At 40.0% G+C, this 17,636-nt stretch overlaps 1 protein-coding gene and 1 long non-coding RNA gene across 3 annotated transcripts in view; both read left to right on the top strand.

Annotated features, from left to right (window-relative positions):
• The window catches only part of LOC127003552 (chloride channel protein 2-like), a 129,898-nt gene extending 113,700 nt beyond the window's left edge, over positions 1 to 16,198 (top strand). For both annotated transcript variants that reach the window (XM_050870419.1, XM_050870418.1), the window contains 11 exons: positions 532 to 790; positions 1,480 to 1,638; positions 3,205 to 3,252; positions 4,447 to 4,503; positions 6,908 to 7,022; positions 7,492 to 7,779; positions 8,228 to 8,379; positions 10,386 to 10,500; positions 10,866 to 10,934; positions 11,554 to 11,709; positions 11,962 to 16,198. In XM_050870419.1, the coding sequence (XP_050726376.1) occupies positions 532 to 790; positions 1,480 to 1,638; positions 3,205 to 3,252; positions 4,447 to 4,503; positions 6,908 to 7,022; positions 7,492 to 7,779; positions 8,228 to 8,379; positions 10,386 to 10,500; positions 10,866 to 10,934; positions 11,554 to 11,709; positions 11,962 to 12,198 (1,655 nt within the window). In that variant the 3' untranslated portion in view covers positions 12,199 to 16,198. The remainder of the gene's footprint in view (positions 1 to 531; positions 791 to 1,479; positions 1,639 to 3,204; positions 3,253 to 4,446; positions 4,504 to 6,907; positions 7,023 to 7,491; positions 7,780 to 8,227; positions 8,380 to 10,385; positions 10,501 to 10,865; positions 10,935 to 11,553; positions 11,710 to 11,961) is intronic.
• On the top strand, positions 4,687 to 6,337 carry LOC127003554 (uncharacterized). Its single transcript, XR_007757145.1, has 3 exons — positions 4,687 to 4,833; positions 5,187 to 6,064; positions 6,201 to 6,337. It is a non-coding gene; the product is annotated as an uncharacterized LOC127003554 (long non-coding RNA).
• Positions 16,199 to 17,636: the final 1,438 nt, after the last annotated feature.

Raw genomic sequence — 17,636 nt, 5'->3', positions numbered from 1 at the left:
GCAGTGAGTAGCGGGCTTTTTTCTTCTTCATTATTGTTTCATTTTTCTTTGCCCTTGAGCTGTTTCCTCTACCGTAAAAAGAAAAGAAAAACTGATAATCATAGACAGGGGTTGTAGCAGTGTAACAAAGACGTATTCCTCTTCTATGTATCTTGCCAACACACCGTTATTTTTCTCCCCCTAATCAAAGACTTTCCCGTTACCTAATTGAGATATTTCCTGGCTTTTTTTTACACTTTTTCTTTCTCGTTTTCATCCATTTTCCCTTCGCCTCCATTTCCCTTTCTTTGATCCATTCACACAACACTCTGCGGCTTTTTTTTCACTTTTTCTTTCTCTTTTTCATCCATTTTCCCTTGACTCCCATTTCCCTTTCTTTGATCCATTTACACAACACTGCGGCTTTTATTTCACTTTTTCTTTCTCTTTTTCATCCATTTTCTTCCTCTTTTTCATCCATTTTCCCTTCGACTCTCATTCCCCTTTCTTTGATCCATTTACAAAACACTCACTGCTTGTCATTTCTTGCAGCTGACGTGTACAACATCTACGTGGAGGACATCATGGTGCGTGACGTCCGCTATATCTGGCACGGCATCACCTTCAACGAGCTCAAGCGGATACTGAAGGAAAACCGCAAGCTGAAGTACCTCCCGCTGGTGGACAAGCCCGAGTCCATGATCCTCCTCGGCTCCATCCAGCGCATTGAGTTGGTGCGGATCCTTGTGGAGCAGATATCCTCCGAGAAGCGAAGGAAGGAGGCCACGCGGCGACACCTGGAGGCTCTCAGGTAGGGTTACATAGGCACGGATGACGGCCCTGGAGATGATGGCCTTCCTTTGTCTGTATTTCCTCCTTCCTATGACTTCAGTGCTTTCGAGAGGGAAATATCGGAAAGGGAGAAGAGGGTGGGAGGGGGAACCTGTTAACAATGTATCCCTACCTTACCTTACCTATCCCATCCTGATACTCACATATAGCTAACCTATCCTCACTTATCCTTACCTACCCTTACCTTCCCCAGTGTTTTCGAGAGGGAAATATTGGAAAGGGGGAAGAAGGTGGGAGGGGGGACCTGTTAACAGTGTATCCTTACCTTACCTTACCTATCCCATCCTGATACTCACATATAGCTAACCTATCCTCACCTATCCTTACCTACCCTTACCTTCCCCAGTGTTTTCGAGAGGGAAATATCAGAAAGGGGAAAGAGGGTGCACGGGAGGGGGGACCTGTTAACAATGTATCCTTACCCTACCTTATCTTACCTATCCCATCCTGATACTCACATATAGCTAACCTAACCTCACCTATCCTTACCTTACCTACCCTTACCTTCCTAACCTAATACACTAACCTAACCTAAGCCTCCCCTACCTAAGTTTAACCTCTCTTTTGGCCTTTAGAAATGATTGATATTAAGAGAAGGAAGAATTTAAGAATACCAACCTAACCCAGTACACATTAATCCACCACCAGGATGAAGTGGGAGGAGGAGGACGCCGCAGGAGGCACCAAGCAGAGCCGCATTCGCTACGAGGACGAGGTCAACGACGATGAAGATGATGACCCTTCACCTACACCCAGCCTGATCCACCGATTCTCTCGCTCCCTCAGTCGATCCTTCTCACGCTCAAGGTCAGTGGCAGCTTAGGGTTGGATGCTCTTTGGCGTGTAATCCGAAACCTGGAGGAATAGAATCTGAGTTAGTTTTTGGGAGCTTGGAATGATTTTTTTTTTGTGGTAATTTCTCATCTCGGTTTTTCATGCTCTCAGTCGGTCGTTCTCGCGTTCTAGGTAAGTTGTCGTTGTTTCTTATAGTGGTTTTTTTTTGCTTAGTTTAACCCGGTATCAGTGAGGATCATGTTTCTCAATGGTCCCTCTAAGCGAGAAAAATGAAAAAAAATCATCACTCACACAAACCATTTCATAATATATATCAAAGCATTTGTGATCAGTTTATGTATCATCTATTTTTGGGGGGTTCATCTATTTTTTGGGGGTTTATATTATGGCACAAATTTGGCCCATCGCTGCTACTGGGTTTAATGGTAAAGTTTAACCCGGTAGCAGCAACGGGCCAAATTTGTGGCTTTACCGTGCACCAGCGACGGGCCACATTTTTGCCATGATACAAACCCCCCAAAATAGATGATGCACAAACTGATCACAAATGCTTTGATATATATTATGAAATGGTTTGCGGAAGTGATGATTTTTTTCTCACTTTTCTCGCTTAGAAGGAAGGGCCTTTAAGAAACATGATCCCCGCAGCTACTGGGTTAAGGGATATTCACAATCTACTCCATTCTAGATTTTATTAATTCCTACTCTTTGTCACTTACTGTCACTTGTTCCTGATTATTTTACTCTATTTCTTTTCTCTTCTCATTTTTTCATTTATTATATTGTACCTTCTTTTCCTCTCTATACTCTGTTCCAGACACTCCCTTCCTTCTCCTCCTCCTTCCTCTCCTTTTTCTTCATTTTTTCCATCTCTTTTTCCTTCTCATCACACTCTATTCTCTACTCTCTCAATACACACTATATATTTGCTGAAGTAAAATGACAACAGGCTTCTTTGATTCCTCTTTCCTATATATTCCCTTGAGCTGCGTCCTTTCCCGTAAAAACAAAAGATTGATGAGTGAATAAAGACTCGTTATAAGGGTGGAACGCTGTACTAATTTCCTCTCCCTGGTTCTCATGCAAACTCAGCCGATCTTTCTCTCGGTAAGTGTGTGTGTGTGTGTGTGTGTGTGTGTGGATATGTTTTGTGGTGCCAAGTGTTCTTATTACCTTGCACGTATTCTGCTCTTTTGTTTAGTGTATACTTTCATTCAAAGTTTTAAAGAAATGCCAGTTTTTGGATCATTTTGTAAAATAGAGATTGATACATCTTAATGTAAGTTGTGGTCAATAAATATCTATCTATCTATCTCTATCTGTGTCTCATGTAGGCTTCTGCAGTGCTATCGGAAGGGATGTAGTTTACTTAGATATTTATTGTTAGTATGAGAAAGGTCAGGTTAAGTTTAGGGTATCTTCAAGCACATGATAGCCAGCACCTTATGGTATAAATCAACAGAGAATGACCTCACTTTGTTGCATAGAAAGTCTCATTCGTAAGGAAGCATATATGAAATTTCTGAGTCAATTCGTACATCAAGCATTCTAACACCACGGCTATTGCTCACCTCACAGATCCCGGTCGCGCTCAGCCTCCAGAAGTCGCCACGGCACCCCATCCAGGTGAGTTGACGAGCTCCAGGTGTGGCCGCAGCGATCAGGGTCTAATATATCTACACCCAATCTTATATACATACACCTTGAACGGCCCAGGCACAAAACTACTATGTATATAAATCCGAGAACTTTCTTTTGCGACTGGAGAAGTAACACACACAGTAGCTTATAGATTGCATGGTTTAGATACATAGTTGATAATTCACTTGGTTATTCTTTTTGGTAGATGCAGTTTATAAGGCGATGCGTTGTAGTAGTAGTGTTATTAAGACTTTGCTTAGAGATTAGACTACGGTTCATGTGGAAATAGTGTATAAGGGAAAGAAATTACTACCACGTGTTTTGGAAGTTAGTTAATAGGAAGATAGTAAATATATATAGTGTATGTGTGTGTGTGTGATTCTATAGTAAGTTAATATAGAATAGAGTACATATGTGTGTTTTGTTTAATAATAAGACAGAATAGAGTAAGTAAGTCTGTGTATGATGCTTTAGTAAGATAATATATAGAGAGTATGTATGTGTATATCTGTGCGTGTGTGTAAGAATGAGCCTTTTTTTAGGTCTTATTTTTCGTAGACTTAGACTTTCATGGGACATATTTTTCATGGATTTTAATGAGTGAATATGTGTGTGTATGTGTGTAAGAATTTGATAAGCCTTTTTTTAGATCTTATTTTTCATAGATTTAGACTTTCATGGGACATATTTCATGGATTTTAATGAGTGAATATGTGTGTGTATGTGTATAAGAATTTGATAAGCCTTTTTTGAGATCTTTTTTCATAGATTTAGACTTTCACGGGACGTATTTTTCATGGATTTTAACGAGTGAATATAAACAATAAAAAACTCCACATATATAAACTTGCTGCCAAAATTCATCATCACTTGCTTCACCTTTAAGTTGCCTTGGTTGAGTATATGTGTTAGAAAAAGTAAAGAGTTGCACCCGATCAAGTAGTTAGGTTTCCCGGCAACTTTAGCAACACATGATGAACTCGCAGCAGCAGTGGACAGCCATACATGTAAATAGATGATACAGTAATGCTTTAGCTATTAATACAGTTCCTTTTATTTATGATTTATGACATATTTGGCCTTTATGATAAGTTCTACAAGACAGGAGGTGCTGATTTTCATTAAGCTATCGACCTTTATATTATTTTACCCCTTATTATTTTTTCTTTGCCTCGGCAGTGACAGCGAAGACTCATCCACCTCCCCCCCCGGCTCCCCCACCTCCACACGCTCAAAGTAATTACGTTCGTCATATATTTGCTCCAGGGATTCAATTTTTCTACCTTGATTTTCTCCTCACAGGATTGACCTTTTGTCTGTGTGGGTGTGGTGCATGCCCTGACCTCCTCCCATGTGCCTGCCTGCCTTTCTGCATCCCCCGAGTGGCTTTGTAATCCCTGTGGTCTCTCCCTTTTATGTAACGAATCTTAGCTGTTAGTTTGGTGGTCTCCCGTAATGTCTTCCCTCATGAATTTTACCTTTTCTGGGACCTATTTAATCTCTTTCTTGGCCCTTGCTACATTTAGTTTTTCTTGTGTTCTCTCCCTTTTATGTAACGAATCTTAGGTGTTAGTTTGGTGGTTTCCCGTAATGTCTTCCCTCATGAATTTTACCTTTTCTGGGACCTATTTAATCTCTTTCTTGGCCCTTGCTACGTTTAGTTTTTCTTGTGTTCTCTCCTTTTGTATGTAATCTTAGGGTGTAGTTTGGTGGTTTCCGTAATGTCTTCCCTCATGAATTTTACCTTTCTGGGACCTATTTAATCTCTTTGTACAAAATCTAGGGTGTTAGTTTGGTGGTTTTCCGTAATGTCTTCCCTCATGAATTTTACCTTTTCTGGGACCTATTTAATCTCTTTCTTGGTTTTTGGTACGATTAGTTTTTCTTGTGTTCTCTCCCTTCTACGTAACGAATCTTAGCTGTTAGTTTTGCTAGTTTCCCATAATCTGTTCACTCACGAATTCTGCCTCTTTCGGAACTTGGTAAGTCATTCTTCTAGTTTTCCTTTTGTTCTCTTCCTGTTACGTATCGAATCTTAGGTGTTAGTTTTGCTAGTTTCCTGTAATCTGTTCACTCAAATTCTACCTCTGTCAGAACTTGGTTAATCTTTCTTCCAGCTTTCCTTTTGTTCTCTTCCTGTTACGTAACAAATCATAGGTGTTAGTTTTGCTGGTTTCCCGTAATCTGTTCACTCACAAATTCTACCTCCTTCAGACCTTGGTTAATCTTTCTTCCAGTCTTTCTCTTGTTCTCTTCCTGTTACGTAATGAATCTTAGGTGTTAGTTTTGATGTTTTTCGTAATGTCTTCACTCAGGAATTTTATGTTTTCTTGGTCTTCGTTAATCTTTCAGTTTTCCTTTTGTTCTCTTCCTGTTATGAAATGAACCATAGGTGTTAGTTTTGCTGTTTTTCGTAATGTCTTCACTCACGAATTCTACCTTTTCTGGGACTTGGTTAATCTTTCTGTTACTTTTCGTTGAGTGTAGTTTTACATGTGTTCTGTCTCTGTTACTTACCGAATCATAGGTCTTAATTTTGCTGTTTTCCGTAATATTGTCCTTCACTAACTTTACCTCTTCTGGGACCTGGTTAATCTTTTCCTAAGTTTTCGTTAACCTAATCTTCCCTGTGTTCTCTCTCTCTTACTTACCGAATCACAGGTCTCTTAGTTTTGCTGTTTTCTGTAATATTGTCCTTCACTAACTCTACCTCTTCTGGGACCTGGTTAATCTTTTCCTAAGTTTTCATTAACCTAATCTTCCCTGTGTTCTCTCTCTCTTACTTACCGAATCACAGGTCTCTTAGTTTTGCTGTTTTTCATAATATTGTCCTCCACTAACTCTACCTCTTCTGGGACCTGGTTAATCTTTTCCTTAGTTTTCGTTAACCTAATCTTCCCTCTGTTTTCTCTCTCTTACTTACCGAATCACAGGTTACTTAGTTTTGCTGTTTTTCGTAATATTTTCACTCACAAACTCTACCTTTTCCGGGACCTGGTAAATCTTTCCCTCAGTTCCCCGCTAAGCTTCTAAACTAACTGCTTCTTTACCGCCTTTTGTTCAGCTTCCCATCATTGCTTAATCGTCATATCCTGGACTCCTCATTTCACTTTTCTTTTTCAGAACTGTAATATTTATGTCCCTGTATTCTTTGGTGCCTTTTGCCTGCCTACTACCACTGTTGAAAGTACTATATGGATGACTAACCTAACCTAACCTAACTCCCCTTTTTATGATATATTAGCCACTTATTTTGTGTTGTATGTACCTCTGTTGCTCACTTTTTTTGATGTATGTTAACTTTTTACTGCACTTCAATTCATGTTTTTGAAAATATATCCAGTTGTAATTGTTTTCCTCCTTTTTATTTACGTAAAACTAAGATGGATTTTTAAGGCTAACGAGACAGCAAAATGAGACTTAACCTGATCAAGAAATCCATCGTAATCTTGTTTTCCTTTGCCGTCACTTTGCGTAGAAACATTAAGATGGATTTTCAAGCCTTACAAGACAGCAAAATCAGACTCTAACCTGATCAAGAAATCCATCGCAATCTTATATTTTCTTTGCCATCACTTTGCAACACCTCGGTTTGATGTGTCTCGGCGACGGGTGTGAATGTTGTGTTTGTGTGTTGCAGGCAGGACTCGGACACGGCATCTCCGCCAGGGTCGCCAACGCACCCCCATCTCAAGGATGTCTTCCCCTCCAAGTCTCCGCTCACTCGCCGAGCCTCGCGTTTCTCCATCAGTAAGGTAAGGACTCAGAAATCTCACAGACACTCGTTTTCTATTGTCGTAAACTTTGCCGTACGTTGTCGAGTCTCATCGTCAAGAATTAAATGCAGTATATTTTTGCTTTTTTTGGGTAACTCTTGATTTTTGTACAGTGCAGAATGATTACTGATATTTCATAGAGTATAATATGTTTGTGTCATTGTCTTTTGTCGTAAACTTTGGCGTACACTGTAGAGTTCAATCAACAAGAATTCAAGTGTTCTGTGTTCTTGCTTTCGTATAAATCTTTAATTTTCATGCAGTACGGAATGACTACACATAAATTCCTAGAGTACAAGATTTTTCCATTTGCGTATCATAATAGGTACAGAAGATGAGGAGTTTTCAGTTAGTTTGAGTCACTGTAGATTAACTAGAAGAATAAAGGTTGCGTAAGAGATAAACAGGTTCTGTTATGTGACGTGCTCATATATATATTTCCCTACAGGTTGAGAGTGGCACCGTCAAAGCCCAGGGCAGCTCCGAGAGTGAGGCCGAGGGGCGATCCAGCGACGACAACACCCAGAAGAAGAAGGAACGAAGCTGGATGTCTCCGATCTCCTCCAAGGGCAAGACCAAAACGAAAACCAAGTCCAAGGATAAGGGCAAGGGCAAGGATAAGGATAAAGATAAGGCGAAGGAGGGTGACGATAAGAGCCGTGTCAAGGAGCTACGGCGCAGGAGTACCGTCAAGAGATCAAATTCCCTAGACTCTTTGACTACAATAAGGGGTCCGGTAAGCAGTGGTGTTGGATTCTTTGTTCTATTTTTTGTTCTAATTTTCTGTAGTTGGTATTGTCAAACGTTTCCATCCCTCATGTCAGCTATTCCTAAAGGCCAAAAAAGGAGGTCAGTTGGGTTCTATTGGGTGTTGTGTTAGGTTCATGGTACAGAGGAAGGGTCATACTACCACCAGGGTCATTAATCTATCACTAGAAATGCCCAAAACTTCCATGAAAGCATTTGTTGTCAAGCATAAGCCATTGACAACCAAATTCTTGAAGGCAAAAGGATATAAATGATAGAGAAGATTTTCCAAGCAGTGAAAAGCCACATGGATTACCACAGAAATTTCTAATGTTTGTGATAGTAAGATAATGTGTCCTTTAGTTTATAATCTTCCGAAGTATTTTGTTGCAGTGAAAAGTTTTGCGTCTCGTTACTAAATTTTTCCTCCCTTGCAGGACGCCCCGGACAGCAAGAAGATTTCTGAGCTGCTCTCCCCCAAGAAGGGCATCCTGAAGCGCCGCAACTCCTTCAGCTTGGGCTCCACTTCCGTCCCGTCCGACGTGGCCTCCGACACCCACTACCAGACCATCACCGTGGCCGACACAAGGTAATGCCCACACCCATGACACTGACCTGACATTGCTTGAACTAACTAAGCTTCATTTTAACTAATTAACCTTTTCTCACTCTCATTTTTGACTCGATTCATCACTTACTGTATGTGCTTATATTTACAACTTAATCTTTCATAATAATTGCTCAATTTTGGAGAGGAAAGCTTTCGATTTCATTATATCTCGTGTGTTTAATCAAGCTTTTTAAAATGAGTTAATTACTTAATATATTCACCTGCCGCCTGAGCCCCACTAGCCAACGTTTGCCTGTGTGTTCAGATCAGCACCGCTGTCAGCAATAAGTGTAGTTGATTCCCACTGTTTTGGGTGTTCACAGCTTTTATGATTCCATCAATCACATTTACAGTTACAGATGGTATTACAGAGCTTCACACTGAAGAAACAACGGACTGTATCATTAGTGGAAACAGCTGTTGACTTTACATGGGAATAAGAACACAGTTCGTGCAATCTTCTGAAAGTGCTTCATAGATACACTGACGAGCTCATAAATGGCATAGCAAGGGGGGACGGTGGGAGTGGCCCGCCCTGGGCGGCACTTGTTAGGGGGTGGAAGGTAAAGCCTTTTTTTCTTTTTTTCATGCGACACTGAACGCTAATTAATTTTTGAACAGTATATTACTAAAAATCAAATTCTCAACTATCTGTATAAATAATTTTCATTGCATCTGTGACACAGACACAGTTCAGTGGGAGCCAGTGCCAAGTTGAAAGTCCGCCCTTGGTGGCATATCACCCAGCTTAGCCAATGCTTATAAACAAAAAAATTAACCCTTGTTCTGAGGTTTACAAATGACACATAACTTGTGATTGCCAAGACGTTATGTTAGACACCCACTGAACACTGTGACTTCTGAGTCTGTGCTGTCTTAGTAATGTTAGTCAGCTATTTCTTTTAATCATGGGAAATTAGCCTAACCTCCCAAAGTCTGAACCATATAGACTACACAGAACACAGGACTCCAGCTTCATCCTTAACTAACAAATAAGCTTGATTTTGCAAAGTATAACTAAACAACCACGATATTAAAAACCAATACCGTGGCTCCTCTGTGAGTGTAGCATGGAATTACTTTATGATTGCTGTGCCTCTTGGCTATGTATGAATTCTTATGGGGACATTTCCTGCATGTACCGCCTTGTATCTAATGTTTGTCTGTCCCACTCATGCTAACAAAGTGACGATGGGCTCACTAGACGGACCAGTTGTGATGTTAGGTAAGGTGGTGGTGGTGGTGGTGGTGGTGATGGTGGTGATGATGGTGTAGTTGCAGTAGTAATATGAAGATTTGTGTAGTGATGTTTGTTTTTTCTTTCTTTTCTTCATCTTCCTTTTATTATTATTATTTTTCTTCTTTGTCTCCTTCTTCATCTTATTGTTATTATTATTTATTATTTATATATTTCTTTATAGAACACTACGCCTCAGTTTAACAGCATATCACTATAACTTTTCATATTTCTAATCAAGGTTATTTAAATGATCACTTCTTAGAAACTATACCTTAATATTTTACATCTGAGAACAGTATTGCAGAACCATATAAAACAATAGCAAATATGGAATCAAACTAAACTATTTTCTCTTTTGCTGTTGAACGTAAAGTATTGAAGCATGTATTAGTGGTTTAGAATATAGAATAGATAATAGAATGATTTGGGATACCTATCATAACACACTCATCTATTTCATCTCGTAAAAGCCATAACAAATAACAAACTAACCTAACATGACTTTTTTTGAACTCTTGAACACAAACTAATGATGCACTTAGACACAAATATCTTAGGAAATATAGCAGCAACATTCATATCACATTCATCTGACTTATCTCATGAAAACAACAAATAACAAACTAACATGACCTTATTTGGAACTCTTGAACACAAAATAACGACACACCTGACCACAAATATATAAACAAACATATCTGGAGGGTGTTGGATGAGCTCTCTTAACCTTCCCGTCATCCGCCAGGCTCCGCTCCGCCTTTGAGAAGATGAGGCGGATGAGGATGGAGACAGCCAGTTCCATGGAGCTCAAACTCTCGCAGATCTCGCTCTTCAAATCCAAGAAGAAGGACCAGACAAATGTAGGTTCTGTTTAACTTTATATCCCTCAAGCAATATAACTTTTTTTTTGTTCATTTACAGCCAAGCCATTCACAATCAGTAGGAAATGAGGGAAAGTGGTTGAATAATGATTTCTTTTAACATATGTGAGTGTATTGACAGAGTTTTCATACTATTGTGACTTTCCTTTTATTTTACATGTGAACAGTTTAACCTTTACCATTTTCATCCTTTAATATATAACAGCTTTTTCTTATACCCATTCATTACCAATCTCTTTGTTCATATTTCTTGTATAGGAGTTCCAGTATTGAAGATTATGGTTAGTGTGAGTTCCTTCTTTGTAGAATTAATATTTGAATTGTGTTTTTTCTTGTGTCTGCAGAAGAAACCGCAACTGGACATGACGGACGAGGAGAGGAGCATTTGGGAGAAGATGGAGCTGTCGAAGGAGGTGAGGCAGATGTTCTTATGCATTCCCTCCTGTTTTCCTGCTTAATTATTAATATATGAACCCATTAAACACAGCACTACTTTTAAATGACACTCAGCCACTCAGCATTTTAGTTCAAGTTGTAATTTTCACTGCTTATCCTTCTGCAACCCACACAAAAGAAATACTGACAATGTGAGAATGATTTAAAGAACTCTGAAATATAATGCTGATAATCTTGAAAACTTGTGATAATATTGTGAGACAGGCAAAGTTGAGGGCATACTAACTACTACATCACAGAGGCACACTTATCAGAAAGCCAGAACTGACAGTGTGAGAATGATTTAAAGAACTCGGAAAAATAATGCTTATAATCTTGAAAACTTGCGATAATATTATGAGAAGGGCAAAGTTGAGGGCATACTAACTACTACACTTCTTCGTTTTGCTGTTTTATCCTCCTCTTCTTCATTTGTTTCGTCTTCTCTTCCTCCTCCTCCTCCTTTTCCTCCTCCTTCTCTTCCTCCTCCTTTTTCTTCTCCATCTCCTCCTTTCTCCTTTCCACAGAGGCACACACATCAGAAAGCCACAACCAAAAGATATCGGACAGAATAATAATGGTTTTTCTCCCTCCCAGGTGGACTTCAGCAAGGTGCACATCGACCCGGCTCCCTTCCAGCTGGTTGAGAGGACGTCGCTCCTGCGTGTCCACTCCATGTTCTCAATGCTGGGGATCAATCATGCTTACGTCACAGCCATTGGTCGCCTTATCGGGGTGCTTGCGCTGAAGGAGGTGAGAGCTGCCTGTTAGGGTGTATAGAGGCATTTGTTTTTGCCTTTGAGTTATTTCCTTTGTCATTAAAAAAGAATTGAGTATATAGGAGCAGTGATTAGCAGGGTTTTTTTTCATCTCGTTTTGCCCTTGAATTGCTTCCTTTACTGTAAAAAAAAAAAAGAAAAGAAAAAAAAAATAGTCAAGATCAGATTACATTGTTTCACTAGATTTTCATTCCTCATTCGCACTAACACCAAAACTCCATTCCAGGTTCGTATGGCCATTGACGGGCAGTACATGGGACAGGGTCAGTCTACCACGCCTCAGGTAAGCTCCCCCAATACCCCAACCTCCCCCAGCCGCCCCTCTCCCATTGGCCCCAGCACCTCCCCCCAGCAACTCACCTCCCTGGCACCCCTGCAGTTTTCTGACCCTGAGGCTGGCACAGTGACGCACAGAGGATCCAGAACCCAGCTGGTCTATCAGAATGGAAACTCGACGAGGTGAAAGGAAGAAGAGCGTTAGTGCTCAAAGAAGTATCTCAAACACTATTTAAGTGAAGTGATCTGTGATTTTACATATAGAAAAGACACTGGACTGGTACTAGTTGATGTGTGCTGGCTGGCAGTCAAGAGTGAGGTGTTAGTCCACCCGCCAAACATTACCAAAGTGTGGGATGCTGCAGTATTACCGCCGAGGAGAGGAGGGAGGGAGCAGGAGATTGTGATACGAGTTTTTAATGAAGCGAAAACATTAACTTGATATGTGAAGGAGTAATTTTCCTTCGTTTTTTGCTACTCTGCACACGGAAACTAATCATAAGCCTTTACTAAAAGTAAATATTTGAAAACACAATATCAGCATTCCATACATTCCTGTCCTACACACCCGAAGTCTGTCTCCCTGCATACTAAAGTGAGGCTTCTCGTCCCGTGCAGACGTCACCGAAACACAGTTTGTATTGACATTGATCTGTGATAACCCAAGATTGCTGTGTTAGCGTCAGTGTTCTGTTGGGCTTCACATGAAAGCCGAAGCCGTTCTCTCAGATATCATTTTATTTTGTTGCAGTAAAATAATGTACGGAGGGATTGATCTTATAATTATTCACCACTGAAGTATTTATGCAGTCAGCAAGCAGCCTCAGACTGATGTTATGTTTTTTAAGTTAAGACGGATTCCTAAGTTTGAGCTGAAATGAATCGCTCTCGCCCCAGCCAGCACATTTGTTGTTCCCAAGAAAAGTTTGTTTGAAAGCTCAGTAAAGCTGGAAAACAGTGAGCCGTGGCCTTCCCAGCTGAGGCCTGGCGAGTCAGCTCGTGGCCACTCCCAGATACACAAAGGGAGCTCACTATGCATCTATGATAGAGTGTAGTGCAGCGTTCCCTCAATAACTTTCCTAATCTCTTAGATAAACAGTTGCCTATGTCTGTTAACACAGGAAAGTGGCTCTTGAAACTACAAATATTGACGGAGCCACAGAATAAAAGTTGAGGGTCTTTTTAAGTGTAAAAATACCATTTTTTCATGAATTCATGTCACAAATGTATTTAGCAATATAAACACTTTTCTCATAACGTTAGTAATGCATTAACAACATGTTCCCTGGAGTCATGTTGGCCGGCTGACCGGGCGTCAGCTATCTGTGATAACCCCACAGCATTAGACTGCAATATTATCCTAGAAGGAATATAGTAGCAGGGCGTCATTACATTATATTTTCCTGCTGCAGTATTGCTTACCTCTAGTTCTGTATAAAGAGTTCATGGTGGAGCGGCCTCGCCCGGGGCCCGAGGCGGACTAAGCTGTGAGTGTGGCGGAGAACTGCTGAACATTTCATACTTTTTTACTTACTAGTATGTTCCACGCCGCCAGGTGCAAGGTAGGGAGCTGCCGCTTCTGCTGGAGGACACGCAGTGCCTTCAGGAAATATTTATCTCACGTAATGTTCGTTTTGGATGAAATTCAAAACAAAATTGTATAGGTTTATTCTTTTAACCTTTTAATTAACCTTTTAACTAGAATCAAGCGATATCATCTTTCATTATTATTTTGAATTTTAATGTCGTTTGCATTATGTAGCCTATTGCTGTTTGCAGTATGAACAGGGTGTAACAAAATTTGTATCCTTAGATCAGGGAATATGGACACTTTTAAGCAGAGGGAAACACTCATTACATTGAATATTATTGTTGCCTTATTAACGTAAAGAACAATATAATATTTGTTCATTTTTGCTCACATCTGCCCAAGTCTGTGCATCCACAGGTAGTTCATGAAGGTACACATTTTATACACTGTTACTGCTTCTCGAGGCTGTGTGGACAAGCCCTGCGCTCAGGCTTGTGACTCTTTGTAAAGTTTTTATGATGATCTTTTACTTACTGCTTTGTATTCACCGTGCATTGTGACCACAGTTTGTTGGAGCTGGATTACGTCCCTCAAATGCTTAATCACAAACATGCAGTCATTTGAAGATAAGGAAGTTCAGTAAGGAGTTTAAATGTAGGTGAAGTGTTTGGCCATTATGAAAAGTATTTACAATTAGTGAGATTATAATTACAGACGGTGGACTAGGACAATATGACAGTCATCCATTCATTCATTTTTTGGGTCAATGGATAGGATTTAGTATACAAGGAAACTGTCACACTCGGATTCACATAAGATAGCTCCAGAAAATATAACAGTCATCCATTCATTCAGTTTTTGAGTCAATGGATAGGATTTAGTATAGAGGAAACTGTCGCATTCAGATTCAGATAGCTCCAGAAAATACAAGTCATCCATTCATTCAGTTTTTGGGTCAATGGATAGGATGTCTTATATGAGGAAGCTGTCACATTCAGATTCAGATAAGATAGCTCCATGGCTCTACAGAACTGATAATAACCTGTTGTATTACTCTTGATATGCCATGAGCTTTTAAAGAACATCCATAGCCTTGAACATCCATCCGTAATCTGTCGTCATCCTCCTCAACACCACATAGACAGACACCCTTTGTATCAAGTCTCACCATCTCGTCAAACCAAACTCCAAACATTACCAAAGGATGACGAGTTTCCATTCCTCTGCCTTCATCATTCCATCCTCAATGTCTCACTAATATAATGACTTGTGAACATGGATTTCTACATAACTCAAGTCCACAGTGATGTAAATGCACAGAAGCCAACAGTTGCATATATGACTTACACACAAGGCCTTAGTAACAGCATCACCTCAGTACTCATTTAATTCTCAGTGAGGGAACTATATGACAATGGACAGACACTCATCGTACATTATTTTCCAGTTTGAAGTTACTCATTGTATCTCGTTTCTTTTATTTTCTGCTCATCCATCTAACTAATCTACTATACAGCTTATGACCTACCTAGTTATGTTCATTACACTCATCAGGAGTATTTACTTATATCATTCCCTATTTTTTGCATGTCATATATATATACATACCATTGCATTACTTCCATCAGTACATCATCATGCAAAACAGTTATCTATGCAAGACACACTCAGTCACATGCACTTTTTATACAGCTTACGGCCTGCTTGGTTCTGTACTTTACACTCGTTAATTCTGCCTACTTATAAAACACATGTATATCATTGCATTACTTCTACCTATATGTCATCACACAAACAGTTATCTATGCAAGACACACTCAAATATGCACACTTTTTATACAGCTTACGGCATGCCTGGTTCTGTTCCTTACGCTCAAAAATTCTATCTACTTACACCATGCACACACTTTATAATTCCCTATACTTACGTCATCACACAAAACAGTTATCCATGCAAGACTGACTCAAATCACAGACACGCACTTATACAGCTTACGGCATGCCTGGTCCTGTTCCTTACTCATAAATTCTACCTACGTGCATTTTCTGATTCGCAAGTCATATATACCATTACATAGTCACACAAAACACTTATCTATGCAAGACACACTCACACACGTGCACTTTTTATAAACCGCATGTAACATCATCTCATTTGTCCTTATATTCCTTCCATCTGACATCGCATAAACTCGCATTGCATCCTCGGTTAAGTCTCGAACTTAAGCCCCGCGCCACGCACTGAGATGACAAATTAACAAACCTATGCCTTATACCCCTCACATTCTGCCTGGCGCATTCTCTGCATTGTGATATATCTTGCTGCGTCTCCACGGACGTTTATTCCATGCTTGGGGCTCTCCGTCCTACACCAGGCGACTCGGATTATTAATTTGTGGATATTTTAATAGGTAGGGTACATTTGGATCGAGTCCCCACACCACCCTGAGATATTTATAAGCGGTAGTGTCAAGGAGCAGGAGGAGAGTAAGAGGAGGAAGGGGTGGAGCGGCAAGACTGTTATTTACTCCAAGTATTTATTTTGTATTAGTGGTGTGGTTGCGACCATTGCAGAGTGGTGCGTGCTGCGGGTGGGTTGAGGTCCTGTATTTGCCTTGGATAGAGTTTCATCTTTGTTAATAAATGTCTTATTTTACGGGGTGTTTTTTCTTGATATATATTCCTTCCTTTACTCCCACCTTCAGACCTTTAGGCTTGTATGGATGTTAAGCACTTTTCCTCCTGGTAGTATTAACCCGTCCACTGCGACTGGGACAGATTTGGCCTTCACTGGTAGCCTGGCAACATATAGTCCCAGGTCTTTCTCTGCCTCTGTGGTGGATAGTGGAGTGTTTCCCATGTGGAATTGGTGTGCTGGATATCCCCTCCCAAGGTGCAGGACTTTACATTTTTTCTCCATGCAGTGAATTGTAGCAGCCACTTTCTGTTCCATTCCTGTAGCTTGGTGAGGTCTTCTTGTAGGAAATCTGCAGTCAAGGGGTTAAGTCATTCATAGTGTATTATCTAAGTTATTCTACCCTGATATCAAGTAGTAACAGACAATGTAATATAGTGCCAGAATTAGCCTTGCATCACTCCACCCAGATGTGAGGTAGAGAATGAGAGAAAAAGGAATTATATATGTGATTGATTATGTACATTAATATCTAGATTTAACAAGGGAGAAATGGATACTGAGTTCAATGGTTCAAGCTAATATATCAAATAACTAACATGTATTTTCTGGCAATACCTTAAATTAAAATTCTATTGGCCAAGACAGAAAGGGAAGTGTTATGTGTGAAAGAATGGGATAAGAGACTTTGCCAGAACAGGATGGAGTATACTCAAATGGTTCAAGCTAATAAATCAAATAACTAACATGAATAATCTGGCAAGACTAAATTGAAAGTCTATTGGCCAGGGGAGAAAGAGAACTGATAGGGGTGAAAGAATGGAATATAAGCCTTTGCCAGAATGGGATGGAGAACACTCAAATGGTTCAAGTTAATAAATCAAATAACTGACATGAATTCTCTGGCAAGACTTTAAAGATTCTATTGGCCAGGGCAGAAAGGGAACTGTTATGTGTGAAAGAATGGGATAAGAGACTGCCAGAGGGGGATGGAGTATACTCGAATGGTTCAAGCTAATAAATAACTGACATGAATTCCTTGGCAAGACTCTAAAGATTCTATTGGCCAGGGCAGAAAGGGAACTTACATGGGTGTAATAATGGAAGAAAAGCCTTTGCTCGAGCAGGATGGAGTATACTATTTTAACATCATGCCAAAGAGTGAATAAGTTTGAAAATGCTCTAATAGTGGACTTGGAAAATGCTGATGATGATTACCCTACTTTTTAACAGGGAGAGTAGATGCATTTTTCGTCTTATAAGAGGCATATTTCTTAGTTATATGGATTGAAACGCTTAAATTATCCTCAAGTACTAGCTTTTTATCATACAATAGCTGATAAAGGTATGTATTGAGTGAAAAATCATATAAGCTCGAGTGCGCATGCTTGAAGCCGTGAAGTAGTGAACCCTCAAGGACAACATGGCAGCCAGGTGAAGGAAGAGGGAAGCAGTGGCT

Source organism: Eriocheir sinensis, chromosome 25 (genome assembly GCF_024679095.1).
Source record: "Eriocheir sinensis breed Jianghai 21 chromosome 25, ASM2467909v1, whole genome shotgun sequence".
NCBI lineage: Eukaryota > Metazoa > Arthropoda > Malacostraca > Decapoda > Varunidae > Eriocheir > Eriocheir sinensis.
This window is presented reverse-complemented; position numbering and strand designations above follow the sequence as displayed.